This window comes from Pangasianodon hypophthalmus, chromosome 21 (assembly GCF_027358585.1).
Source record: "Pangasianodon hypophthalmus isolate fPanHyp1 chromosome 21, fPanHyp1.pri, whole genome shotgun sequence".
Classification (NCBI taxonomy): domain Eukaryota; kingdom Metazoa; phylum Chordata; class Actinopteri; order Siluriformes; family Pangasiidae; genus Pangasianodon; species Pangasianodon hypophthalmus.
The window spans coordinates 862,601-890,521 of NC_069730.1; the positions used below are offsets into that span (position 1 = coordinate 862,601).

A 27,921-nucleotide genomic window follows, 5' to 3' on the forward strand; every position below is an offset into this window, starting at 1 on the left:
TCGGCTCTCCTCCTCTCTCGCGCTCCGGGGGGAGAGAGAGGATCATAAAGCGACTGACGGCGCTGACGGCGCGTGCGGCCTCCCGTGTGCGCGCGCGCTCCCCTCCACCGACAGCGAGCCAGATGCGCGCGGGTGCCCGACTCTCCAGGCACAGCTTTCTCAGAATCCGTCTCTTTATCACGAATCCTCGCGTCTGATCAGCCGAGATACGACACAGCCACCGAGGCGCGCGCGCGGTTTGTTTTGTTGTGGGAAGCTGAATGACGGGCGGCCGGTTCGACTTCGACGATGGCGGAACGTACTGCGGAGGCTGGGCGGACGGCAAAGCCCACGGGCACGGCGTCTGCACCGGCCCCAAGGGCCAGGGCGAGTACTCGGGCTCGTGGCGCAACGGCTTCGAGGCGGTCGGCGTTTACACGTGGCCCAGCGGCAACACGTACCAGGGCCACTGGGCGCAGGGCAAGCGGCACGGACTCGGTGTGGAGGCCAAGGGCCGGTGGCTTTACCGGGGAGAGTGGAGCCACGGGCTGAAGGGGCGCTACGGCGTGCGCCAGAGCCTCAACACCTCCGCCAGGTACGAGGGCACGTGGAGTAACGGGCTGCAGGACGGCTACGGAGTCGAGACCTACGGGGACGGGGGTGAGTTTCAGGGGCTGAGGCTCCAGGCACCTGCGGCTCCTTAATGTCTGATCTAGACAAGAGTTAAGATTGCACTGCCTTATAACGCGTCATAACGACTATAGAAGACGACACAAGGTTGTATAAGGCTATAGATAAAGACTTTATGTAAGACTAAATATTAATACTGCAAGGTATTATAGAAGAGAGAATATGAAATATTCTGCTGCCATTTATATAAGCTTATATATAGCACGTCATAAATACTTTATAAGACGACATAAGGTTGTATAAGGCTATATATAAATAGTTGATATAAGACTAAATATTAATAGTGCAGTATATCACAGAACGCAGACTATGTGTGTCATATGAGTAATTTACATAAGCTTGTATATAACACATGACAAAGACTTTATAAGACGACATAAGGTTGTATAAGGCTATATATATAAATAGTTGATATAAGACTAAATATTAATACTGCAAGGTATTACAGAAGACAGAATATGAAATATTGGCCATTTATATAAGCTCATATATAAAACATGTCATAAAGACTTTATAAAACGACATATCATCTCAGGGAGTTTTTCCTTGCCACTGTCGCCACTGGCTCGCTCATTAGGGATAAAATCACAGTGATAAATTCAAATATTTACAATATATTTTTTGTGAATCCATTTATTTCTGTAAAGCTGCTTTGTGACAATGTCCACTGTTAAAAGCGCTATACAAATAAAAAAAAAAGAAAGAAGAAGAAAAGACATAAGGTTGTATAAGGCTATATATAAATAGTTGATATAAGACGAAATATTAATACTGCAAGGTATTACAGAAGAGAGAATATGAAATATTGGTCATTTATATAAGCTCATATATAAAACATGTCATAAAGACTTTATAAGATGACATAATGTTGTATAAGGCTATATATAAATAGTTGATATAAGACTAAATATTAATAGTGCAGTATATCACAGAACGCAGACTGTGTGTGTCATATGAGTAATTTACATAAGCTTGTATATAACACATGAAAAAGACTTTATAAGACGACATAAGGTTGTATAAGGCTATATATAAATAGTTGATATAAGACTAAATATTAATACTGCAAGGTATTACAGAAGAGAGAATATGAAATATTCTGCTGCCATTTATATAAGCTTATATATAGCACGTCATAAATACTTTATAAGATGACATAAGGTTGTATAAGGCTATATATATAAATAGTTGATATAAGACTAAATATTAATACTGCAAGGTATTACAGAAGAGAGAATATGAAATATTGGTCATTTATATAAGCTCATATATAAAACATGTCATAAAGACTTTATAAGACGACATAAGGTTGTATAAGGCTATATATAAATAGTTGATATAAGACTAAATATTAATAGTGCAGTATATCACAGAACGCAGACTGTGTGTGTCATATGAGTAATTTACATAAGCTTGTATATAACACATGAAAAAGACTTTATAAGACGACATAAGGTTGTATAAGGCTATATATAAATACTTTATGTAAGACTAAATATTAATACTGCAGTATATCACAGAAGACAGAATATGAAATATTGGCCATGTAAATAAGCTCATATATAAAACATGTCATAAAGACTTTATAAAACGACATAAGGCTGTAGTATGTAAAGCTACATATATAAGGACTAAGTAAGACTAAATATTAATATTAAGGAATTACAGAAGAAAGAATATGAATTGTCAGTATATAAGCTTATATATAACACTTCATTCAAGACTTATAGAAGATGACATAAGGTTGTATAAAGCTATATATAAATACTTTATATAAGACTAAATATTAATACTGCAAAGACTTACAGAAGAGAGAATATGAACTATTGGTCATTTATATGCTTATATATATAAAACACGTTATAAAGACTTTATAAGACGACATAAGGTTGTATAAGGCTACATATAAAGACTTTATATAAGACTTAACATTAAGACTGAATATATTAGGGCATATGACATTACACTCAATATAAGACTTAATATAAGACAAAATATGAAATGTCAGTTATATTTCTATAAGCTTCTAGATAACATGACATAAAGTCTTCATAACACTACATAAGGTTGTATAAGAGCACAAGGCTAGAGTTTATATAAAAAGATATGTTAATACTACGATATATCTGAGATGGCAATATATTTGAATGTCAGTATTATGACTAATGTATATAAGGTTATAAATAATTATTCATATAAGACTTTATAACATGACATAAGGTTACATAAGACTGCAATGCTACATATAAAGATATATTTACGTAAGAATAAACCATAAGACTGCAATATACCTCAGAAAGCAGAGGATGAAATGTCAGCCATATGACTAATCTATATAACCTTATATACAAGACTTCATATAAGAATATATAGATGACATACAACTACATAAGGCTGGACTTAAGATTGTATATAGAACTACATAAGACTTAAGGCTACATATAAGATTATGTATCGCAGAAGACTTTATATTAGGCAGATTAATCAGACTGGATATAAAATTACATAGAAGACTACATATTAAGCCCCATATGACAGTTTAATGAAGTGTCTGTCTTAAGCTTATTTAAGACTACATAAGGCTACATATTAGATTGTACTGCATATGACTCTATATAAGGCTACATTTTAGGACTTAATATGACTGCATTTAAGACTAAAACAGCATAGCTTACATACATAAGAATGCATTACTTCTCATATAAGATTTTATAAGACTACATAAGACTGAATAGTAAGCCTGTGTATGTAATGACTGCACAGGGCTACATATAAGATTACAAACACTATACGGCTTCATACAACGCAGAACATTAAGACTGAATATGAATACTTATAAGACTATATATTTAAACCCATGCATGTCTTTCTTAAGTTTATTCAAGACTACATAGGACTACATAAGGCTACGTACCAAATTTACTGTATTTACCTCCATATAAGGCTACATATTGGAATTTATATGATTAAATTGTAGGTTTTTTTTAATTCAAGTTTAAGACTAAACTTGGTTTTGCCTACATAACACTACATAACATTTCATAATGTTATTACTATTTATAAGACTGAATAGTAAGACTGCAAGATCATACATGATGATCGTACATGATTACATATTAAGATAAGACAATTTAATGAAATGTTAGTCATGAGCTTATATAAGACTACATAGGATTACATAGGACTACATAACTCTACATATCAGATTGTACTGTATATAATTCCATAAGATGACATATTAAGATTTTATATGACTCCATATAAGCCTACATACAGCTGCATAACACTTCATATAAGATTATTAACACTGCTTATAGACTACATAACACTGATTAGTAAGACTGCATATATAAGACTAGTATAAGACATTATAAGACTTCATATTAGGCAGAATATTAAAAGTAGATATGAATCAGACTTATAAGACAGTTTAATGAAGTGTCAGTTATAGGACTACATAAGGCTAAATATCATATTATACAGTTTATAACTCCATATAAGGCTACATATAAGGACTATGACTTCATATGACTAAGAGTGCATAGCTCATGTAAGACTATATAACATTCCATATACCACTACATTAGGTGAGACTTTATACATAACACTTTATGTATTAGGACTTCATAAGACTACATATAAGACTAAGATTTCGGAGACCATATAAGACGCTAAAGCACTTTATATAAGACGTTATAAGAATACATAAGGCTGTATATAAGACAAGGCTACATCTGAAGATTTTATAGTAAGGCTATGTATATATAATGACTAATAAATAGCAAATGAAGGCATATAAGACTTCATATAAGGGCTGGATAGTAGATTACATAATTATTATGTAACACTTATGTAAATTTATATATGCCTCTATTAAGGCTGCATAACACTTCTTATAAGCCTCTATAAGAATTATTTAATGCTACATATAAGAAGTGCACGAGACTTTATATAAGACTGAAATGCAAAAAATGAACACTGTAGATAATAACTGGTTTATTCATATGACTTACATGACTGTCCTGTATAAGCGTGTACATAACCTGTGTATGTAGTCTACGTACAGTATATATTATTACGTCATATAAAACCGTAGTGTATATATAAACGTATATTAGGACTTCACTTTTTTCCCTGCGACTGTGAGACCGTTTTTTTTATTAAGCGAGTCTTTTTGAACTTTTGCGATGGTGTTTACACGTATATCTGAGTCGGACCCGAGCCGCTCGTGTTGTATGATCTATGGCGTTGGACTGGACCGGTCAGTTATAGAGGTCACGGCTAATAATAGTAACATCTGCTACACTTCAGATCAGAGTTGCTGTGAACCAACACGGAGCTGAAGATCAGCATCGATCCTCGTTTGGTTGGAGTTTGTGTTCAGCAGATTGAAAACGGTTGAGTTAATTAAATAATCGTGTGCTGAAATAACTGCGTAAAGCTACGTGGACAGTAATGCTAATGGGCGTAGACTTTTATGTGACTTTTATGCTTGTGATCTGTTTATTAGAAGATATTAAATTTAATTAAAATGGTGAGCGTAGAACGGGACAAGATTGTATAATGTTGACGAGACTGTATGAATAAATATGGCAGTGTTTTGTCTAATCTAATAGAAATTAATATTTTAATAATTACAGCAATTAGAAGTATAAGATGAATCAGATGAATGATGTGATGAAGCAGAGTTACTAAAAGTTACAACCGCAAAGTTGATTATTTTCCGATAACAGCGTGTCTCAAAGTGCGTCATTCCTCTAATACCACAGCAGTTTACCAACATTTACAACTTTTATCATTTATAGTTACATTTAGTATTGTAGAACATCCATGAAACAAGTTAGTTCCTGTTGTCACTTACGTTATAGCAGCTATAAACAGTCGTTCCCTCACCAGCCTCTTTATTCTCTCTAAAAAAAAAAAAAACACAGCTTGTTATGTTACCGAGAAACCGCAAAGAAGTGTAAACTCCTCTGTCCTGAAGGGAAAAAAAAGTTACAACTTTACCTCTGTTACCACTGTTACAAAGTCCTAACACTGGAGACGTAAGGAGATGTTAAATAAACATCTCCTTACAGAAAACGTCACCATATCAACGATTTTTTAAAATCTGTTTATTATCAGAGGATCGTCTGCTGTACACGTCCCTGTGAACGAGCTGTTTCTATAGAAACGATAACGTATTAGAACGAGCGCATTAATATAAACCTGAGCTACTGTCAGAGCTGCTGTTATAGAGAATTAATCAACACCTTCTGACCAATCAGAATCCAGATTTCAATAGGGCTGTTGTGTAAAATGTCATAGCAATTATATTGTCCAAGTCTTTTAAATCAGAGATCTTACTACTTATTTTTTGCTCAGGTTATTTAACAAAAAAAGTAGATTTTACACAAATCTACTTCCTCTTTTATAATTTCACTCCACGTTATCGATGAGCCGAGGGGGCGTGAGGGAGACACGTCGTCCCAGCGGAAAAGATGAACCGCGTTTTGTGAATAAACCAGAGTTATGATTGGCTTAAGCTGCAAATTTCTCCACATCTCGGGTTACTTCCATGATTTAAAATAGCGCTGTGTGTTCAGGACAGAGATATGGCAGCGACGAGCGTCCACTCCGTCACACACTCGTCATTCCACTGCTCGAGTTACACACGGCGCAGAGCAGAGCGTTTAGCATGTGCTGATCTAAAACTCTTCATAGTGTGACTTTTTTTTGGTTAATTTTCACTATAACTTCATCACAATCTGTGCTTTATTTTCTGAACTTTTACAGAACTCTCGTCTGGTGAACAGGCGATGATGCTTGCGTCTTTAGAGGACCGTTGTCCTTATCACGTCCTCAGATTGGTATTTTACGAAGCACAGAATCACTCCTCATGTAGACAGCTTCCCCTCGAGAGGAACTCGGGGTCATGACCATGATGACAATATTGTTCCTGTGGAGTATGCTGATATATTTTATTACAGATGATCAGTTCATGGCTTGCGTAGAGGAATACATGTGATATTGAAGAGTTTTATCCCATGAGCCTGGAGGAGAATCTTCAACACACAGGACAACAATAAAAAGCTGATATATTTATATTATAATAATAAATCCGTCATCTATTTCATCTGCTTCCTTAAATTTGCTTTTAAGGAAATACTTCTGTTAATGGATCAATATCAGTATAAAGCTCTTCATATTATTATTATTATTGTGATTAATTGGTCAGAAGGTGTTGATTAGTTTTCTATAACAGCAGCTCTGACAGTAGTGCAGGTTTATATTAATGCGCTCGTTCTGTGTAATACGTTATCGTTTCTATAGTAACAGCTCATTCATAGGGACGTGTATGACAGATGCGGCACATAAACCGGTTTTAAAACATGTGTAATCATTGATGTGATGAGATTTTCTATAAGCGGATGTTTATTTAACACTAAACACTATTTAACCCCTGCATGTGTGTGTGTGTGATTGACAGGTACTTATCAGGGCCAGTGGATGGGCGGGATGCGTCACGGTTACGGCGTGAGACAGAGCGTCCCGTACGGCATGGCTGCCGTGATCCGCTCGCCGCTGCGCACCTCCCTCGCCTCCCTGCGCAGCGAGCAGAGTAACGGCTCCGTCCTGAACGAGCGCTCCTCCGATAGTCCGGCGGGGACACGCGGAGGCTTCGTCCTCAATGTCCACAGCGACGGCGAGCTCAGCTCAGGCAGGAAGAAGGGTCTGTTCCGGCGTGGCTCGCTCTTCGGCAGCCTGAGGCAGCTGAGGAAGTCGGACTCGCGTTCGTCCATCTCGAGTAAGCGCAGCTCGGCGCGCAGCGACGCCGCCATGAGCCGCATCAGCTCTAGCGACGCCAACTCCACGCTCAGCTTCGGAGAGGACGAGGACAACGCTCCGACCGAGGATAACGTGGACGCCACCACCACTGAGTCGTACACGGGAGAGTGGAAGAACGACAAGCGCAGCGGCTTCGGCATCAGCGAGCGCTCCAACGGCATGAAGTACGAGGGCGAGTGGGCCAACAACAAACGCCACGGCTACGGCTGCACCGTGTTCCCCGACGGAACCCGCGAGGAGGGCAAGTACAAGAACAACGTGCTCGTGAGGGGCATCAAGAAGCAGCTCATTCCGCTGAAGAACGCCAAGACCAAACAGAAAGTGGAACGTGCTGTTGAAGGGGCAATCAGAGCCGCCGCCATCGCCAGGACGAAAGTGGAGATCGCCACCTCCAGGTGAGTTCACCTTGGCCATTGGGAAAAAGTTGCCCCATCTCTTACTTACTCACATATCGTGACAAGTACGACAACATGACGATATTACTGTGATATTATTCTCACAAATAGTCACAATTCACGTTTCTGTCAGTATTATTGGTGTCATCGTTCTTCATCTTAGAGAAACCAGTAGCTGATTGGGTGCTAAAAGTTGCTTTCTGGTTCCTTTTTTAATTGATTATTTATATAACGATATCCTGTGTGTTACACTATAAACATCAGAAAATCTAAAAATCGTCATAATGTCATGTAACGTGAAAACATCTCTGTATAGCTAACCAGGTTCCCTTCAGTCTGAAGAATCCCGCTGATGTCGCATAATCATTAATGAAAAATTTCCTGAGGGAAATGTTCCTGCTTTTCCTCTACACACTGCTGAGTAAGGAACAAATAAAAATAATAGGACGTGAAAAATGATAGAGTCGTAGGGATCTGTGGGAATTGTGGTTAGAGCCAGATCCTTACAGAACCTCCGTAAAGGTCCTGACTTCAGGATATAGTGAAAATAAAGCGTTTACAGACACTGAGACAGAGACACAGACAGGAGGAGATGGAGATGCGCAGAAATAAAGCGGAAAACAGACGAGGAAACATTACATTTAATTTGAACTATAAATAAATTAAAGTAGCTGCAACACATACTTCAAATAAGCTACTTTATACGTTAAGCTCTGTGAAGAGAAGGACGTGGTGAAAGTGTTTAAACGCTGAGAATCATGTGGAACGAGAAGCAATCAACGTCAGCTCGTTTCTTTGGCTTGTAATTTTATGTGTCTGTGAAGATTAAAAGCCAAAAATAAAATGACATCAAATAGCAGCATTAAAGTGTGCATGCTGTTAAGGACGAATCTCACAAGTGTTAAAGATTTTATTTTTTTAAGATTTATTTCAGATCAGTTTAATGTAGTTCTGTTTAGTTTTAACAGAAATGAAACTGCAGCAAAAAGAAATGCGCCGTTCTTGATTGCTTCTTGTTTTAAGTGACTAATCTCATGTCTTAAACACTCAGTTTCATTTCATCAGCGATGTTTTTCTAGACACAGTTTGGGTTCCTTCAGGAGATCAGACTGGAGTCGTGCATCAGACGCATTAAAAACATAACAGGAACAACCGAACAAACAAAAAACATCGGACTTGGGCAGTGAATCAGAATCAAACAGTCTGACATAAAGAGGACGAGTGAGGGACAGAGAGAGACAAACGGGAAAGGATATAGAGTTACAGAGAAACGGGGAGGAGGGGAAAGTCTGAGAAACAGAGAGAGAGAGAGAGAGAGAGAGAGAGAGAGAGAGAAAGACGCACAGAGCGAGAGAGAAAGAGAGAAAAATGCCCAGAGAGAAAGAGAGAGAGAGAGAGAGAGAGAGAGAGAGAAAGAGAGTGAGAGATAGAGAGAGAGACAGAGAGAGATAGACCGAAAGAGAGAGAGAGAGAGAGAGAGAGAGAGACGCACAGAGAGAGAGAGAGAGAGAGAGAGACAGAGAGAGAGATGCAGATAGAAAGAAAGAAAGACTGAGAAAGAGAGACACACCAAGAGAAAGAGAGAGAAACAGAAAGAGAGAGAGAGAGAGACGCACAGAGAGAAAGACAGAGAGAAAGAGACAGAGAGAAAGAGAGAGAGAGACAGAGAGAGAGATGCAGAAAGAAAGAAAGAAAGAAAGAAAGAAAGAAAGAAAGAAAGAAAGACTGAGAAAGAGAGACACAGAGAAAGAAAGAAAAAGACAGACAGACAGAGAGAGAGAGAGAGAGAGAGACAGAGACACTCAGAGACAAACAGAGCGACACAGACAGAGAGAGAGAGGGAGAGAGAGAGCGACAGATCAGTCCTGTTGAATAGAATAGTGTGTTCACATGCGTGCCGTTATTCGCCCCGGGCTGAAGCTCTCTCTGAGCAGCTAATCGATGCAGAGCTGAGCGGATGTGTTAGTGATGAAATCACAGCGGCGTGGAGAGCAGCTGCATGAGAAACTCCAGACTGCACAGTACATCACTTACTAATCATCATCACAGTCGCTCTGTTTACAGCTCATACAGACTCTAACCGCCTTTATTTTCTCTGAGTTACAGCTTTCACACAAACTTCCTCCAAATAACGCAGGATTGTCTTTAAAGGTTTAGAACTGGGACACAGTTACACAGTCCATGCACACAAAGCCCCGCCTCCCAATCACGGCCATGCACACAAAGCCCCGCCTCCCAATCACGGCCATGCACACAAAGCCCCGCCTCCCAATCACGGCCATGCACACAAAGCCCCGCCTCCCAATCACCTCCATGCACACAAAGCCCCGCCTCCCAATCACCTCCATGCACACAAAGCCCCGCCTCCCAATCACGGCCATGCACACAAAGCCCCGCCTCCCAATCACCTCCATGTACACAAAGCTCCTCCTCCCAATCACCTCCATGCACACAACGCTCCTCCTCCCAATCACCTCCATGCACACAAAGCTCCTCCTCCCAATCACGGCCATGCACACAAAGCTCCTCCTCCCAATCACGGCCATGCACACAAAGCTCCTCCTCCCAATCACCTCCATGCACACAACGCCCCGCCTCCCAATCACCTCCATGCACACAAAAGCCCCGCCTCCCAATCACCTCCATGTACACAAAGCTCCGCCTCCCAATCACCTCCATGTACACAAAGCTCCGCCTCCCAATCACGGCCATGCACACAAAGCCCCGCCTCCCAATCACGGCCATGCACAGAAAGCCCCACCTCCCAATCACCTCCATGTACACAACGCCCCGCCTCCCAATCACCTCCATGTACACAAAGCCCCGCCTCCCAATCACACAAAGCCACACCCCCAAAAAGACCCGAGTCTCAGAACTATTTCCAGAGAAAATGGATGACTGACTTCATGACTGACTTTTTTTCTCCCACGTGACATTAACGCAGCAATGTGAAAAGCTATGTGGTTTTATCATTCTTGCTAACATTAAAGAGTGAGGTTACTCAAATTTTAGCTGGCTATTTGCTAGCGATGCGTGGTTTTACAGTTGCTAGCATGATATTTACACTAATAAAACATTATTCTGTTAGCTGGCTTGTTAAGATCGTGCGATCTCAGCTAGCATCCCGCAGAAACAGTATGGTATTGGTATTGGTATTTTCTTACTGTAACTGGATTTTGATAGCATTAGTTGCTAGCTGTGAGTGTGCTACTGCTATACATATGCTATATAAATACCGTAACACTTTTCCTGTCACATAAAACTGAGCAGTTCACCAGTTAGCATGCACAGATATGCTAGTTTCCTTTCTATAAATATACTAAGCCACTCATCACCTCTGAAACCAAATATGTAGCTGAATAGCTAGAATGCTCTTCCCCTCCTCTTTCACTCTATAAGCAGCTTTAGTGCATGAATTAGCATAGCAAGCTAAATCAGGGTGTGTAAATGAATACTTCACAGATAACTGCTAATGCTGCTAATAATGAACGAAAGCTAGTTGAGTCTGTTAGCATCACAGGAATGAGACAGTGCTAGCTGTTCTCCGCTGCTAGAGTTATGCTAATTCACAGTGAAGCTTTTATGCGAAGGTTTTAACTACGAAGTCGAGTTCATTTCCGTCGTTTGTTAGCTACGTCAGCATTTTCGGTTTTGTGATAACGTGCTAATGACTGTATGGTGTCCAAATTAGCAAGCAACAAGCAGCTAATTGGATATTAGCACAAGATTTTCTAATGCGAGCTAACATTAGATAAAATATTTTTTCACCTAGAAACCAAAAACAAAAAAACAAAATGTGAGTGTATTTAAATTGGGCTTTTAAATAATCTGTAAGCTATGTTGTTTTATTGTTCTTGCTAACATGGCTGCTAGCTCGATATTTAGACTAACATGTTAAACCATTAGCTGGCCAATAAAATAATTAAAGAAATATTAGTAATGATGATGATACGATGTGGTCCAAAACGGCTACACGGTAAATTATAACACTGACTGACTTCATAATTATTCACTGATTAAACATTAAACTGTTATTTTACCGAATAAACAGTGTGTGTGTGTGTGTGTGTGTGTGTGTGTTACAGTAAAATTCTGCGTGACAGGATAGTGTGATGAAGTGGAGTTACTGTTAACACCCTGAAGTTGATTATTTTCCCACAACAGCCCGTCCCCAGAGTGTTTTATTTCTCTCACACCACAGCTATAAACAGTCGTTCCCTCAGCAGCCTCACTTTTTGTTATTAAACAAACAAAAAAAAAAAACGCAGCTTGTTACGCACGTTACCAAGAAACCGCAAAGAAGAAGCGTAAACTCCTCTGTCCTGAAGATGTCGCAAAACTTAAAGTTACAGCTTTACCTCTGACTGTTACAAAGCGCTGACACTGGAGACTCCTTCCATAAACGTTACATAAATAACCGTCTCCTAACAGATCAACGATTACACACGTGTTTTAATCTGTTATTATTAGCGGAGCGTCTGCCGTATAATAATGTATAATAATGATCGCGTTATCATGTCAGAGCTGCTGTTCTGGAAAATTAATCAACATCTTCTGACCAATCAGTATCCAGAACTCAACAGGGACGAAAGACAGGATCGGCGCTGCGCCGTCGTCTTGATGTGAATTTTATTGAAACAGTAAAACAGAGTCGCAGAGCAGCGGTACGAATGAAATCTCTCTCCGTGCATTTGAATGCTGTTATGGAGAGCAGAGATAAGCACTGAGGGGGACTTGAGGAATGCGAAGAGAGAGAGAGCGTGAGAGACAGACTCTCTCTCTCTCTCTCTCTTTCTCTCTCTCTCTCGCTGCTTGCTGACTAAATAAGGCAAGGCAGGATTTGGCTCCTCAGTGCTGACGAGAATAAAACGCTGCGACTGATACAGTAGTCGATCTGTGCGTGCCTATCATCTGTTGGAGCACTCAGCAGACTGAGCATGTTTTGTGTGTGTGTGTGTGTGTGTGTGTGTGTGTGTGTGTGTGTGTGTAGCCCCTGCACTCAAGCAGCTATTCATGTCCCTGAAGCTGGTCAGCGTTTCACTGTGTTTGTTTTCCACATAGAAACGTTTGAAATACACAAATTAATGAAATAGTAAAGTTTTAGTTTTAAAAATGATAACTGCAGAGCGACGTGAAGCTGATTCGACGTCACCGCGTTATGCTAATACACGCTTTTACGCTGTTTTTTTTTAACTGATTATTTTAAATGTTCTCGCGTTTTCTATTTAAGACGTTTTATGATTTGAAAAAAGCTCTCGATGTCGTCTCCATGCAACAGTTTTCACATTTACAGACAGAACGTTGATGAAACACAGCTTTGAAAAATACTTAATTTATTTATTGTTGTTTTTTTTTTTTTTTTTTTTTTACATTTTTACTAGTTTTAAAACATTTTAAAAAGTATAAAGCATCACAGTGTACATTTATATTCCTTTAACGTAATGCACTCTATGTACTGTATTAATTACCAAAGCATGTGTAACGTTAGAGTAATTTACATTTGTATTAATCTATGATATATTTTTTATTTTAAACACTATATTAAATGAGTAAAAAGTCCACTATATGAGCTAATGCCTTAATTAATTATAGTAGCAGTTTTATTTGGCATAGGTGATGTGTGCTAGACGAGGGGTGCCAATATTTATACCTCCTGACCCGAGTTCACCTGTTTCAAAATGATGTAATTTAATTTATGTATATTTATTCATGGACAGAATAAAGCTGAGTATTAAGTAACATTTACACAAATACCAGTTAATTTTTTTTAATGCTGGTAAAAATTAATGTTATCTAATGTAGTAATAATGTTAAATGTTAAATGTTAAGCGTTACATCAGCTCTAATTCTGTCCCAGTCGTCTCATCGTATTTTGCTCATGGCTGTTCTGTATTGCCTTATATGGTCAGTGTTTCCCCTCCTTGTTGCTATGGTAGTTTTATCTGTTGCCGTGTTATTCTGCATTTAATCGCTATTTTAGGGCAAAAATAAATCACGAGACACATTATGTAATACAGCGCTTGGTTTTGTTTTTCAGGCTTTTTAAATTGCAAGAAAAGTGAAAAACCTAGAATTTAAATTTAAAAAAATCAAACTTACAAAACAATAAATCATTCAGAAAGGAAGATAAACGAGCGTCCGCTCAGATCCGGGTTCGTGTTACGCGCTCAGAAACGTTATCGAGCTGTAATTTATCACGAAGATACAGTTTCGCCGTAAAGTTCGCTCGGTCTGTGCCACGTGTTTTCTTACACGTTAATAAAGAATCGTATTTGTATTTATTCCACTTCTGTTTTCACTTTTCAAACATTTTTTCACTTTCCAAATGTTTTTGCTGTCATGTTCTCCTGGTTCTGACCCGTGTCTGGATATTTATGGTCATTAAGATTTATTTTCCCCTCGGGGATTTTTGTCTGCTCGTGTTTTGGCCTCAGTTATGGACTCAGATTACGACACTTGGATTAAAGGGAATCATTACAACCCTAACAAGCTTGTTAAAATATATATCAATGATAATTAATAAAATAATTATTAATAATTAATATAATTTTTTTTGTATTACAGTTTTTGTTAAAAATGCAAACGAGGCAACAGATGACTAAATTTGTTTGAATTCACATAGAATAAAAACATAAAAACAAGAAAATTTAATTAATCAAATTTATATATTTCATCAATTCAAGTTAATAGTTTGATTAAATAAATTATATAAATAAATAATTAACGTTAATTTTTTTTATTGTGATAACCCCCACGTTGTTCAGACTTTCACAGTTTCACAATTTCTCAAAATATTGTTGTTTAATAAATAAACTAAAAGCACATATTCTGGCACACTTGACTTGCATTGAAAAAAAAAGACACAAAGTCAAAACAACTCCAAAAAATTTAAGATAAAACCCTCTGTGTGTGTGTGTGTGTGTGTGTGTGTGTGTGAAATAATGTGAATGTTTTTTTTTTCCTCTGAAATAAATGACTCATGGGGAAACAGTTTATTTTGAGAAAACATTAATTATAATAAACTGGATACTGAGAATATTTCAGCGCAAATTATTACATCGCCTAAAGACACCTCTGTAAGTGGACTGCATGCTGTGTTGGAGGAAATAAAGCTTACAATACAGGATTTAATAAAAAGAGACTTTAAAACACTTCAACCTGAAAGGAGTTTACTGGGTGTAAGGAGCCGGGATGAAAATATAAAAATGCGGTGCTTATATAAAGAAATGTCTGTTTCTTATTATATATTTTGGAAGTTACTGATCTGAAATTTGACTCGTTCAATTCAAAGTACGGACTTTACAGAAAAACCTTAACAAGTAACATAACAAAAGGGTTCATACAGTAATTTACTACAGTATAGAGAAACACACTAACAGGATGTATTGCCCATATAAGGAAAGCGCTGGTGAAAACGTGACAGAACTCGACGTATATGAAGTACGAGGGATCAACGGGGACAGAATCGGCTTGGAAATGACACACGTTGATGGACGTATGATTTCGTGTGACGTATTTGATACGTATCTCTGTTTAAAAGCCTGTTCTCTTTAAGTTAAACGTTTACTCCTGTGATTTCCGAGCTCAGTGAGAAGTGTGTATCCTCGCAGCAGTGTCCTCGTTATCCCATGATATCTGATTAATCGTGTAATTACACTGAGCTGGAATCTCTTCGTCTGCCCGAGGCTTTGGCGCAGTGTGTTTCTGGACGAGATTAACCTGCACAGATTGACGACGCTCTCTAATCCGCCGGTGAATTTGTTACATCGTGTTTGTGTTCGGCGAAGCGAAAGCGTCTCGGACTGACACTCGGAGTCTGTGTTCGCGAACACCGTGGTGATGAGTTTCACATCATCCAGCAAAAAAAAAAATAAAAATCTACACAGAGAGCATACGTTCTCTCCGCAGCGACACACGGTCAAATAGAAACACTTATATTTATTAATTATATTTATTTAATATTTATTTCTAACACATTGTGCTCAGGTTAAGGTTACCGCACTGAAGTCGATTGTTTTCCTACAACTGCACATCCTGAAGTGTTTCATTCCTCTTACACCACAACAATTTTGTGGGTTTTTTATGTGCTTGTCTGAGAGTGAAACCTCGTGCACTTTATCCGTTTATAGTTACGTTTTAATGTTGTGGAATGTCCACAAAACAAGTTAGTTCCTGTTCTCACTTACGTTACAGCATTGTTATAACTAAAATCGATTCCACTCAGGAGGATGTGGCTTAGGGAGGGTTTATTTCTGGTCAGTAAAACTACCTAGTGGCTTCTATTTGGCACATATTTCAAGGCAGGAAATGAGGTTGAGAAAATCCCATCATCATCATCATCATCCTCCTCATCATCGTCATCGTTCTGTTCAGTATTCTCAGAGAACGAGTTCCAGGAAAGTGTGAAAAACATGGCAGAAAGACGGAACGTAACGTCTGTAGCGTTTTATTTATTAATGTAGTATTATTTCAGGACTAAACAGTTACAGTTAGCATCCTGATGACAATTTAATATCCGTTTATTCTGAACGTTTGCTCTGTTTTTTCTTTCTGTGAGTATGAGGGAGAGAGACACAGAAAGGACGATGCAAGCGTTTCTAAACGACAGAGCGAGGATGTGTTCGTCTTGACATCTTTATCTGCACCACTGAGAGAGTGGGTGGATTGTGTGTGTGTGTATGTGTGTGTTTATGTGTGTGTGTATGTGTGTGTGTTGGGGTGGGGGAACTGCTGCCAAATTAAAACCTCAGAATTTCTGCAACTGCTCCATCTGTCGCCAAGGAGATGATCTTCGTCTCCGTCTCTGCTCTATACCCCGCTACACGCAGCCTATTGAAAAAATAAAGAATGCAACACCGCCAACAGTACAGCGAGATGAACTAAAGGGTGTGCTTTTTTCTTTTTTTTTTTCCTCACTGAGCTTGCATGTGTGCTCTTCTTCTCCACCGATGGATGTTCAGCGAGAACATTCTCAGCGCTCTACAAGGCCTAGTGATATTTGTAGCTTTAACTCTTTCATGTTAAGATCATTTAACTCATAATATTGGTTGATCGAGCATTAAACTGAACTCTCTCTCTCTCTCTCTCTCTCTCTCTCTCTCACTCTCTCTCTGTCTCTCTCTCTCTCACTCTCTCTCTGTCTCTCTCTCTCTCTGTCTCTGTCTCTCTCTCTCTGTCTCTCTCTCACTCTCTCTCTGTCTCTCTGTCTCTTCTTATCACCTCGTTGGAGATTAATATCTTCCTGTCAGTCAGAAGACGCACCTACGCACCTACCAGAGCCGAAAAAAAAACACGCCTGCGCTTTTCACGCTCCTATTTACAACTCTGATTACGACACCACAACTCGGCGACTAGCGTCAAAGGATTCAGAAACGTGTCGAAATCTTGACGGAATAAAACCGAAACAAGACGATAAGAGCGAGTTATTTATACCATGTTAAATTTCTCAAATCTGACTGGTCAACTCGTTTTAATACGTTATCGTTTCTATAGTAACAGCTTATTCACAGGGATGTGTACAGCGGATGATCCGCTAATAATAAACAGATTTTAATAAATCGTTGATATGGTGACGTTTTCTGGAAGGAGATGTTTATTTAACGTTTATGGAAGGAGTCTCCAGTGTCAGCGCTTTGTAACAGTCAGAGGTAAAGCTGTAACTTTAAGTTTCCTGACGTCTTCAGGACAGAGGAGTTTACGCTGTTGTGAGAACTTGTTTCAGTGACGTTTCACAACGTTAAATGTAACTATAAATGAATAAAAATGGTTGGCAAATTTCTGTGGTATAAGAGGAATAAAACGTATTCTTTCGCTATGAAACTAACGTATTTGTTTATTATTTAAATTTTTATTTCAGCTTGAATTAATTTGACGCTATCGTACACACTTTGGTCAGCACATAGGTTTTTTTAATGTTCTTTTATAAACTAATTACGTTTTTTTTTTTTTTTTTTTTTCAGAACGGCTCACGCCAGAGCTAAAGCGGAAGCTGCAGATCAGTCAGCGCTAGCAGCATGCCAGGATTCGGACGTGGCTCGCGCCGTGGCCCGAGAGCTTTCGCCCACCTTCCGTCAGCCAGGTACTCCCCACACACACACACACACACACACACACACACACACACACACACACTCTTATACACGCTTACACACTCCTATGTAAAAACACAAGCATGCTTATGCACTAGGGTCCATAAGGACTTACATCCCTGACATCATCATTTATTCAGAGAACTAATTTCCATCATTCTTTATCGCTAGGTCAGCTTTTTTTGGTGATATTTAGTCTTTTTTGTTATAATTCAGGCTTTTTTGGGTTTAAATTACTGTTTATAATACTGTTTACTGGATATAAAAAACACATATTGACACACAAACTTTTAAACACAACATACACATGTCTGTGTCCTTGGCTTGGTGTCGGTCTTGACTTTGCCTTTATTCAGGAAGAGAACGTTAAGCAGATGTAAATGCAAATGAGTTCTGAAGGGAGGCATATCATTTGCATATCTTTTCTGCTGTTTGTTGCAGTCCGTCAGTTCGTGCTGCATTTAAAAGCGAGGCGATTATTTTAATTATTTCAGGACAGTTTGAGGGTCCACTTGAATTCAGCGCACTGAGAAAATTCTACAGCGTCTCTTTTAATTTGGCTCTTGAGTACAGAATAGTGAGATTTCCATTCAGTCCAACGCCTCAGCTTTCGAGATTACATATCATTATCAGAAACATTTGTTCTAAGAAAATGTTTTTGGAACATCCATAACATCCATGTTGGTCTCAGACCCTAAAACCATCAAATTTGATCATGAACCCTTAAATTGTACCAATGCCTAATCGTAAATCTACATTCTCCAATAATTAGTTCCAAACCCTCAAACCTACAAACAACTGGTTTCAAACCATAAACACCATTCAGTCCCTGGTTTCAGATGCCCAAAGTCTTTTCACTGCTTGTTTCACATCGCCAAGTCTATTCAGTTACTGGTCTAAACTCATTCTACGGTTAGTTTCAAACCCTAAAAATAATTTAGAGGCAGGTCTCAGATCCTCAAACCCACATGAAGTCTGGCCTCAAACGTTCAAACCCCACAGCTGGTATCAAACCCAACCAATACTTAACACCAAGTCAATAAACACACCAAACCTCCAAATTCATTCAGTAGGTCATCTCACACATTGAAAACCAACAACAGCTTGTCTCAGATCCTGAAATCCATTCAGTATTTCATCTCTGAAACTTTTAAACACAACCACTTACTGGTTTCAAACCCTCACTTCCATTCTATAGCCACAGCTGGTTTAAAAACGTCAAATACAACCAATATCTGATCGCAAACTAAACCACTAATTGGAATCAAGCCTATAAACCCTCTCAATAACTGGCCTTAAACTCGCAAACCCTGTCACTGATCAAAACCAAAACATATAGTTAATACTAAATCCATTAACACACGTTATAGCTGGTGCCACGCTCTGAAATCCAACTAAATGCTGTTCTCAAACCAATAGTTCCATTCAAGTGCTTTTCTTAGATCCTCAAATCCAATCAATAGCTGGTCTCAACTCTCATTTTCACTTATTAGCTGGTTTCAGGACTTCACACCCCCAAACTTAACCAAGTGCTGGTCTCAAACCCACACAACAGCCAATCTCTAAATTAAACCACCCTGAAAACCAACAACAGCTGGTCCCAGAACCTCAAATCCACTCAATGACTCGTCTATAAAACGATTAAATCCAACCAATAACTGATCTTGAACCTTTCCTTCCATCCCATATCTTGTCTTGGACTGACAAACCCATGCAGCAGCTGGGTTAAAAATCCTCAAACCCACCCAATAATTGATCTCACACTCCGAAAACCAACAAAATGCTTACCTCAGACCATCGGTTCCATTCAAGAGCTGGTCTTAGATCCTCAAATCCGCTTAGTAGTTGGTCTCAAGACTTCAAACCCCCAAACCCAAACTTTAGCTGGTCTCAAACCGTCAGTTCTTTTTAAGAGCTGGTTACAGGCTGTCAAATACCACAAATCTACTCAGTTGCTGGTTTAAAATCTGCACATCATCCAATTGCTTGTCTCAAGCTACTGGTTCCAGTCAAGAGCTGGTCTTAGTTCCTCAAACCCAATTAATACTTGGTGTCCACCCTCACATGCACTTAGTAGCTTGTCTCAAGACTTCAAATCCCCCTAACCCAACTAATAGCTGGTCTCAAAATTCTACAAATGCTGGTCACAAACCTTTAAATCCATCTAATAGGTAGCTGTAAACCCTTAAACCCACCAAACATGTGGTCTTAAAGCTCTAATTTGACCAATAGTTGGTCTAAAATCCCATTTTAAGGCATTCTATACTTTCTTCTAAGAAATATTGCAATTCTAAAATATTACAATTCTGCAGTTCTGTTGTTTTTAGAATAAATTGTGTGGAATTATGACATATAATATAAACTAGCATTTTTCCTTGTTTTTGTTTTTCTCTCTGTCACATATAACAATTACATCATCCTTTGGGTCAGGTCTGTCTCCCTGCTCTCTGCCCTTCCTGGATTGCTGTAAGAGCTTCCTTTGTCTTCTCCAGATTCAGGCACTGCAGTGCTGTATAGGTATCGCTGCCAAGAGACACAATGCAGCTAGTGTTTGTGTAGGCTGTGAAAACAACCACTGCATGCTAGTCTCATCTCTGACCTCACATCGGTTCGCACATTCGTCCTCGATGAAGCTGACAAAGGATCAGTGTGGGATCAGGGTTCAGTAATTTATACCTGATGTAGACAAAAGAAATTTGGTTAACTGGAGATATCGCTCATGTGATCGTGGACGTTTAGGGATATGATTGGGGAATGTTGATTGATTACCAGCTTATCACCTTGCGACAAATGAACAAATGATCAAGTCAGAAATGGTTAACTAGTTCTAATACATTTGCCAAATGCCATAAATGTAAATGTAAATGTAATTTCACAATTCCTGTGTATGGGATTGGAAAGGATCAAAACTTTGAATGAACATCAGTGACCTTTTGTTTTCCATTGAGGACAATTCAGGCTGCAGCTTGACCTACCAAATTCCGCATAAAAATAACAACAAACCTGACTTTCAGGACTCGAATGGTTGGCTTTCTGGACAAATCAACATTAATGGCGCACTTCAGTTCAGTAAAATGTTTTCATTCTTTAATAAAAAGCTCTAGGAATTGAGTAAAACTAGCTATCCTTGAGACTGTGGTGTTTTTGGCTCGTCAGCTCTTCAGTTGTCGGCTCTGTGAAGTGTCTGATAAACAGAGTGATTTACAGGCCCATCTATGGCCGGATCTGGACGCGCCCCAGTAAGGGTTCTAGAAAGCCCACCCGTGTCAGCTGCGAGACCGTGTTGGCTCTGTGAAGAATCTGAAGAATGCATGAAGGCTCACACTACAACCATAAAGCAGAATCTGACTCTCCTGCAGTGTATAAACACTAATGGAGTGTCACTGTGTTTATGTGTGGTTTTAGCTCAAACTCCACAAAGACAGGATCAGAAAGAAGAGAGAGAGAGAGTGAGCGTTTACTTCCAACGCAACATTAGACCAGTGACGCATGACGCGTTAAAATCAATATGTCAAGAACTCTTGTGTAGAATTCTCCTGAATTCATGCTTTCAACACTGGAAGACATCCACATTACCATTCAAGTGGTTAGAATACTGTTACTAGGCAACAGCTAAGCAATTCCTAGCTAATGACTAAAGCTAATGATTTAGCTAGCTAGCCCATCGCTATTGGGTATTTTAGATATACAGATAGTGACAGTGGAAGCAAGACAGAATGATCAGGAATGTCAACATTTTCCTTAGATGTGTTGGTGAATTCCAAAGAAAAGACTGCAGTTACACCGGAATTTCACTTCACATCGACTACTAACTGAACTTCCATGGGTTCTGCCATACTGTAAAATATTTCATCACTCATTACTGTCAGTAATCTTTGACTTCCAGTACCTCAAAAATGGGTCATTAATCTTGTTACTAAACATGGAGAATATGCAATGCAGCATCTTGGAAAAGTTCCTGTATTTCATATATTCAACATAAATTTTGCATAATCAAGGTATTTATTTTCTTCAAAGGCCCTGATTACATCAAGCAAAAGTTCTCTAGCGAACCGATAGAGATTAAAGAAGTCATCGAAGAGAAAAAAGAGAAAACCCCCTCAGGAAGCCCTCATTTCTATCGCAAGGGCACTACGCCCACCCAAACGCCCACCCACAGCCCGGGTCCGACTCCTCCGCCCTCACCCCCGCTCAGCAAGAAGAAGTCCTTCTTCAACCGAAGCGCATCAAAATCTACCAAAGAGAGCGTAGTCGAGAGCCTAGCGGCCAGCGTCGTCCCCAAGACCACCCCCAGGGTGCCGGCCAAACAGGAAGTGAAGCAGGAAGCAGTTTATACTTCCCTTGCGCCCTATAAACCCATGGCGCTGGTCGCCAACTCCTCAAGTCCCGGAAACGGCGAGGTCCATTCGCAGTACCACAGCTACTACGTGAAGGCGGAAGTGTCCATCCCACCCGAGGAACCGGAGGAGGAGGAAAAGCCAGAAAGTCCGAGTGCCCTGGCGAGGGCACCGCCTCCTGTCAAGCAATATCGCGCCCCTACGCCCTCCATGGCCCCCGCGACCAGAGACGTCAAGCCAGAGCCCAAGCTGAGAAAACAGGATTCTCTGAAGCCAAAGAGTCTATCAGAAACCAAGAAAGCAAGCATGGAGATAACCACGGACATGGCAGAGGAAGAATCAGTGAGTGACCTCCACACACACACACACACACACACACACACACACACACCTGGCTAATCAGAAAATCTGTCAGTGTTTCATTTGATTTGGTTAATTTGGAAAAGGTGAAAAACTTGTTGAACATGTTGGTAGGCTGAAATGTGCAACAAAGCCTTCAGAAGGATTGTTTTGCAAAAAAAAAAAAAAAAATCTGGTTGAAAATTTCTTATGTAATGTTGTCATCACTCTCCTGCAGGGTCCTAACTCAATACTGGTGGCATTAGTGATGCTGATAAATATCGGGCTAGCGATTATTTTTGTCCACTTCTTGACATGATGCATCATCAAACTCAGGTAAGACATTATTCACCACTGCACAGAAACATTTAACCAGCGTCCTAATATTTACACTGTACCATTAAACTGTACCATTAAACTGGACCATTAAACTGGACCATTAAACTGGACCAGTAAACCGTTGCTTGTCACAGAGGTGATACTACGAAGGGTACATTTGCCATTCCTTTGGTCAAACATTTCACCTGGGAAAAGAAATTTAGTTGAATTAAGTCATTTAAGTTATGAAACTGAACCTCAAGCACTATCGTTGTACGCAGAATGAAGGGTTCTCAAGCCGGTTCTTGGGACCCACCACCCTGAAGTGTTTAATATTTTCTCTAGTGATGATATTTAACTGATCAGCTGAGTTTTAATGAGTTGGATCCATTATGAAGCTCATCACAATTTCGATAAAAAACAATGACAGAGCTTCCTTTCAGGACTCAGAGGGTTAAGTCTTTATTTGTTAAATATACATTACAGCTCAGTGAAATTCTTTTCTTTGCATATCCCAGCTTGTTAGGAAGTTGGGCTCAGAGCGCAGGTGGTTTTCTGGACAACTGAATGGGTTCAGTTCAGCAAACGCCTTTTCTCCTGCCTGAGCAGCTAATTATCAGGCTGTCTACGGGTTGATCCGCTAATGAGCGAGTTGGATCTAACTGATCAGCTGATTATCAGGCTCGATACGATTTGAATCAGGTGTGCCGAGAGTAAGTTAAATTTCACCTGGTGAACAGAAGCGGATCCCCAGGGGGCAACACTACATTCTTTTTCCGGGGGAAAGACGTATGCTAAGTGCATGTGTCCAAGTTCATTTAAGATGCATCTGGAGAGGTTTTTGGTCATTCATGGCTTTCTAAACATCTTAGCAAACCGAGCTCTTCTGACATGTAATTCTGGTCCTCTGATTGTTTCGCCTTTTCAGCGAGTTCTTCAGGACGTGTGGCGTAGGCCCCGTAATTCTCTGTGGTTGTATGGACGGCCTTTAGAACACGCCGCTCAGACTCAGACACAGGCAAAGGACGACTGGACGACTGGAATTGAGAGCGAAAAAACAGTGGAGGGAAAAAAAACGCCGAGTCCCGTAGCCGAGCCCAACCAGGTCCCCCCGCCACCCCCGCCCCCCAACCCCCAGCCCCGCCCCATCCTGACCGTGATTTACGACTCGCTTGGGCTCTGTGAAAGCTGAAGCAAGCACAGTCGTTGGTAAAAGGGGGTGCAGGGGGATAAAAATAAAAAAATGTGCTGAGCCAAGCCGTACCCAGTGTGAAGTGCATGGACGGCCTGTTGGTGTGTGTGTGTGAGCGTGTGTGTGAGTGTGTGTGTATGTGTGTGTTTGTGAGGAGGGGGATAACTGGATACGTTTGGCGATGCACTTTTAGTTGACAGAAGCGAACAGCTGCCTTACAATTTTACCCTCTGACGTTGTCGAGGGGGGGGGATGCGTGCGTGTGTGTGTGTGTGTGTGTGTGTGTGTGCGTGCAGTGGGAGGTGAGAGTGTGTGTGTGTGTGTGTGTGTGTCTTCATTCTGATCTAAACACCGTGCCCATTTTAAAAAAAGAGGCACTCGCCAGTCTTATTGCATTACCCGTCTCTGAAGCCTTGTCTAACACCACCTGCTCGTGTTTTTAGGAGATTAGTGAATGCCATGCCAGGGTGTGGTACAAATTTAACAACTATGTCTTGAGCTTGTTTCTTTGTGTGTGTGTGTATTTCTTTTTTTTTTTTTTTACTTTAAATCTAAAAATACAGTATATATTTAAAAAATTGTGTACATTTTTGTCCCCTTGCGCTGTGACCGAATCAGTTAACGGCTAGCACGAATGTCGATCGAATAACGAGCAATACTGTAGTTCTGGCGCGATTAGCCGACGATTCGAAGTGAATTTTTTTTATTGGTTCACGTGAAAATGATCACGTCAAAGTAAGCAGCTGTGGTGTTGAAGCTCTGTTTGTAAAATTAGAAAGGTATCGTTCTGATACGCGGGTGTTGTAAAATAGCTATAGGATATTATGCATGGTGTTTGTTGGTTTTATTTATTTAGTTATTATTTATTTTTTTCAGTTAATAACTGGTTATTGCACTGGATTTTTGCACATGTAGTGGTCCGAGCCTGTGCAGGTGAAGACCGTTCTTCCCCTCATCACCCCCTGACGTAAGCCCTGAACCGTGGTGTAGAATGAATTCAGGATGAGCAAGCGAATGTAGTCAGATGCCTTAAAGGACTTTTTAAAAAAAAAAAAAACAGTGTTAGAGTTTACCTCGGGAAAAAAGTAGTGATTTTGGAATTTTGTCTTAATTAATTGGAGGTTTTATTGAAATCTATTATTAATCTGTAGTATATTTATTTATGTGGTGGTGCATGAAGCTGTGGTTTTATTTTACGGTAAATTGTACATGGCACTTTTGTGCCTGTATTTGAATAAAAAAATATATAAATATATATATTTTATATACATAATATGAATATATTTAGTCAGTTGTTCTAAATTATATTGTTATATCCACACGTTTTTTTTTTTTTTTGCCGACTTTCTCGTGTGCATGGTATAATTTGAAGGTAGTTTTTTTTAGACACATTATATAAAAGTAGGCATGCGCCGATAATCAGTGATACGATATACCGTGATATTCATCACTCGCAATATTATTAGCGTGCTACAACTTGGAGATTTTTTTTTTTTTGCAAAATCCCGTAATTTTTAACCCGTAATTCTCTTTTTCTTCTCAATTATCATGATGATAAAATTGTAATATCGTCACATGCCTATTTAGAAATGTGGTTTTGTGTTATAGTGTATGTGTAGGTGTGTGTGTGTATGTGTGTGTGCGTGCGTGTGTGTGTGTCTGACTGTGTGTGTGTGTGTGTGATTGTGTGTGTTCGGAGGGACGTCCCTCCATATTTTCGGAGCATTAACAGAGTTTTAGTTCAGACTGAAAAAGCATGTGAGCAGGAAAGAAGGAACGCAGGAAGGAAAAAGAGGAGCATCGGAATGAAAATAGAGAGCTTTTTTTTCTTTTAACTTTTGATATTTTAAAAAAAATTAATTTATATGCAGTGGCTGTGTACATGGCTGTGTTAATATTTTTATTTAATCCCATACAGAAGCAAAAAAAACAAACAAAAACAAAACAGAATTAGATCTAAAAAATCTAAAAAAGATCCCCAAATCACTTCAGTATATACGTCATATTTTTACGCATATTTATACAAAGTTCAGCGAAATTTGTCCGTATTTTTCTAAAACAATGAAGCGTCTATGTTTTAATGAAAAGTTCTATGACTGTATTTGCATTTAATAGTAACAAGTCTTCAGATATATATTTTAAAGTTTTCATTTTGAAGAAACATCGATGAACATTTTGGTATTGACTGTCCCCTAATTTTTTTTTTTTTTTGGAAATTGTTTAAGTTAAAGTATGTTACAATAAAAAATTGTAAATTTTTACGTATGAACGTTTCATGTTTCAGTCCATAACTTTGCTGTTCACATCCTGTTGTTTTCCAAAAAGGGAAAGAAAGAAAAGAATTAAAGCACAGGAGGGTTCGACTGGTGCAAGAGTATGAGCAGTGAAATCAAAATAAAATTAAAAGGATTAAAATGCCAGTGTAAAATTATTCAGGACCTAATTATTCAAAAATTAAATGTGTGCAAGTTTGAAGATGATTTTATTCAAACTGCAAATTGTCTTCTTTTATTAAATCTTTATCATTTATTAAAATGTTCTCTAAAAACCCATGCCAAAGTCTAAACGGACAAAAGAGACTAAAAAATGAAAATATAAAATATCAAATCAAGCATTTTATCAACTTTCATTTTATTTAAGAATATTTCCTTACACTTAATGATAAATCATGAAAGATGAAACATAAATGCTTTATTTTAAAATTTTTCAAATAAAATCTGCAGGATCTTGCACAAATCATCTTTAATTTACGATTTAATTTTTGCATCCAATTTTTTAATTTCACAAGCACTTTTTTTCAAATACATCTTTATTGGTTAATTTTTTTTCCACATTAACCCCAAACACATGGTCAATTATCTAACTAATGAAATGAAATGACTGCTACATTTCTTTAATGAATGAGTATTTTGTGAACTCAGTTATGTCACGTTCGCCCCCTCGTACAGGAGCGGCGTACATGCCGGTGGTTACAGGAGCGTTTATTTTAGATCACAGCAAACTCACAGACCTTGGTGTGAAACCTGCCTGTTGTCTGGGGGATTGGTGCGGCAAAAATAGTGACCAACAGCTGCTCTCTCTCTTTCTCTCTCTCTCTCTCTCTCTCTCGCTCTCTATAGCTAGTAAATGCTAGCAGTCAGCCGGTAGTCGTGAAACCCTACGTTCGCACCACCAAGTGACAACTCTGTCATGTTTTTAGTTCCGATGAGAAACAGTAGTAGCTACATATCGCTTCTAAAGCAAACTAGTTAAATTAAGTTAAATAACGCACTAATCAGTGTGAAAATAGTTTTGATTGGTTGATTTACGTGTCACGTACTCGGCTTGGCACTGGCTTCATTCTCAGGTTAGATTAGCCAAGTGAGCTAACTGTACGAGCTACGTAAACTCACCAGAAGCACCAACCATCTCAGCTACCTCCTTTCAAGCTTTATTTTTCTTTGTAACGTCTCTACATAGATAGATAGATAGATAGATAGATAGAAGAAGGAAACTCACATATACAAGTTTAATGATAATGAGAGTTCGTAAATGACACTTCCATTTTTGCATGAAAAAATTTGATGGTAAATTTGGCAACTTTTTAGTCCCCGTTAGTGACTTTATTTAAAAAAAAAAAAAAAGCCTAGCAGATCATATCACAGCTGCTGGTTTTATAGGTTGAGAGCTGTCTCTCTCGACTCACCACCATTATGTAAAGCCAAAGTCCAATCACCGATCACCACTGTTCCCAACAACCAATCACCGATCACCAC

General features: G+C 39.1%; 1 protein-coding gene across 2 annotated transcripts; it reads left to right on the forward strand.

Annotated features, from left to right (window-relative positions):
* jph1b (junctophilin 1b) lies at nt 1–26,431 on the forward strand. Of its 2 annotated transcripts, XM_026941377.3 has the most exons (6): nt 3–639; nt 7,139–7,892; nt 17,852–17,970; nt 21,998–22,659; nt 22,895–22,992; nt 23,903–26,431. In XM_026941377.3, exons 1-5 carry the CDS (start codon nt 261–263, stop codon nt 22,973–22,975), a joined length of 1,995 nt encoding a protein of 664 aa, XP_026797178.2. In that variant the 5' UTR covers nt 3–260; the 3' UTR covers nt 22,976–22,992; nt 23,903–26,431. The 2 variants fall into 2 exon arrangements, with proteins under 2 accessions (XP_053083527.1, XP_026797178.2); XM_053227552.1 differs by lacking the exons at nt 21,998–22,659; nt 22,895–22,992; nt 23,903–26,431 and adding an exon at nt 20,411–21,100 and having other exon boundaries at nt 1–639.
* The last annotated feature ends 1,490 nt before the right edge of the window (nt 26,432–27,921 follow it).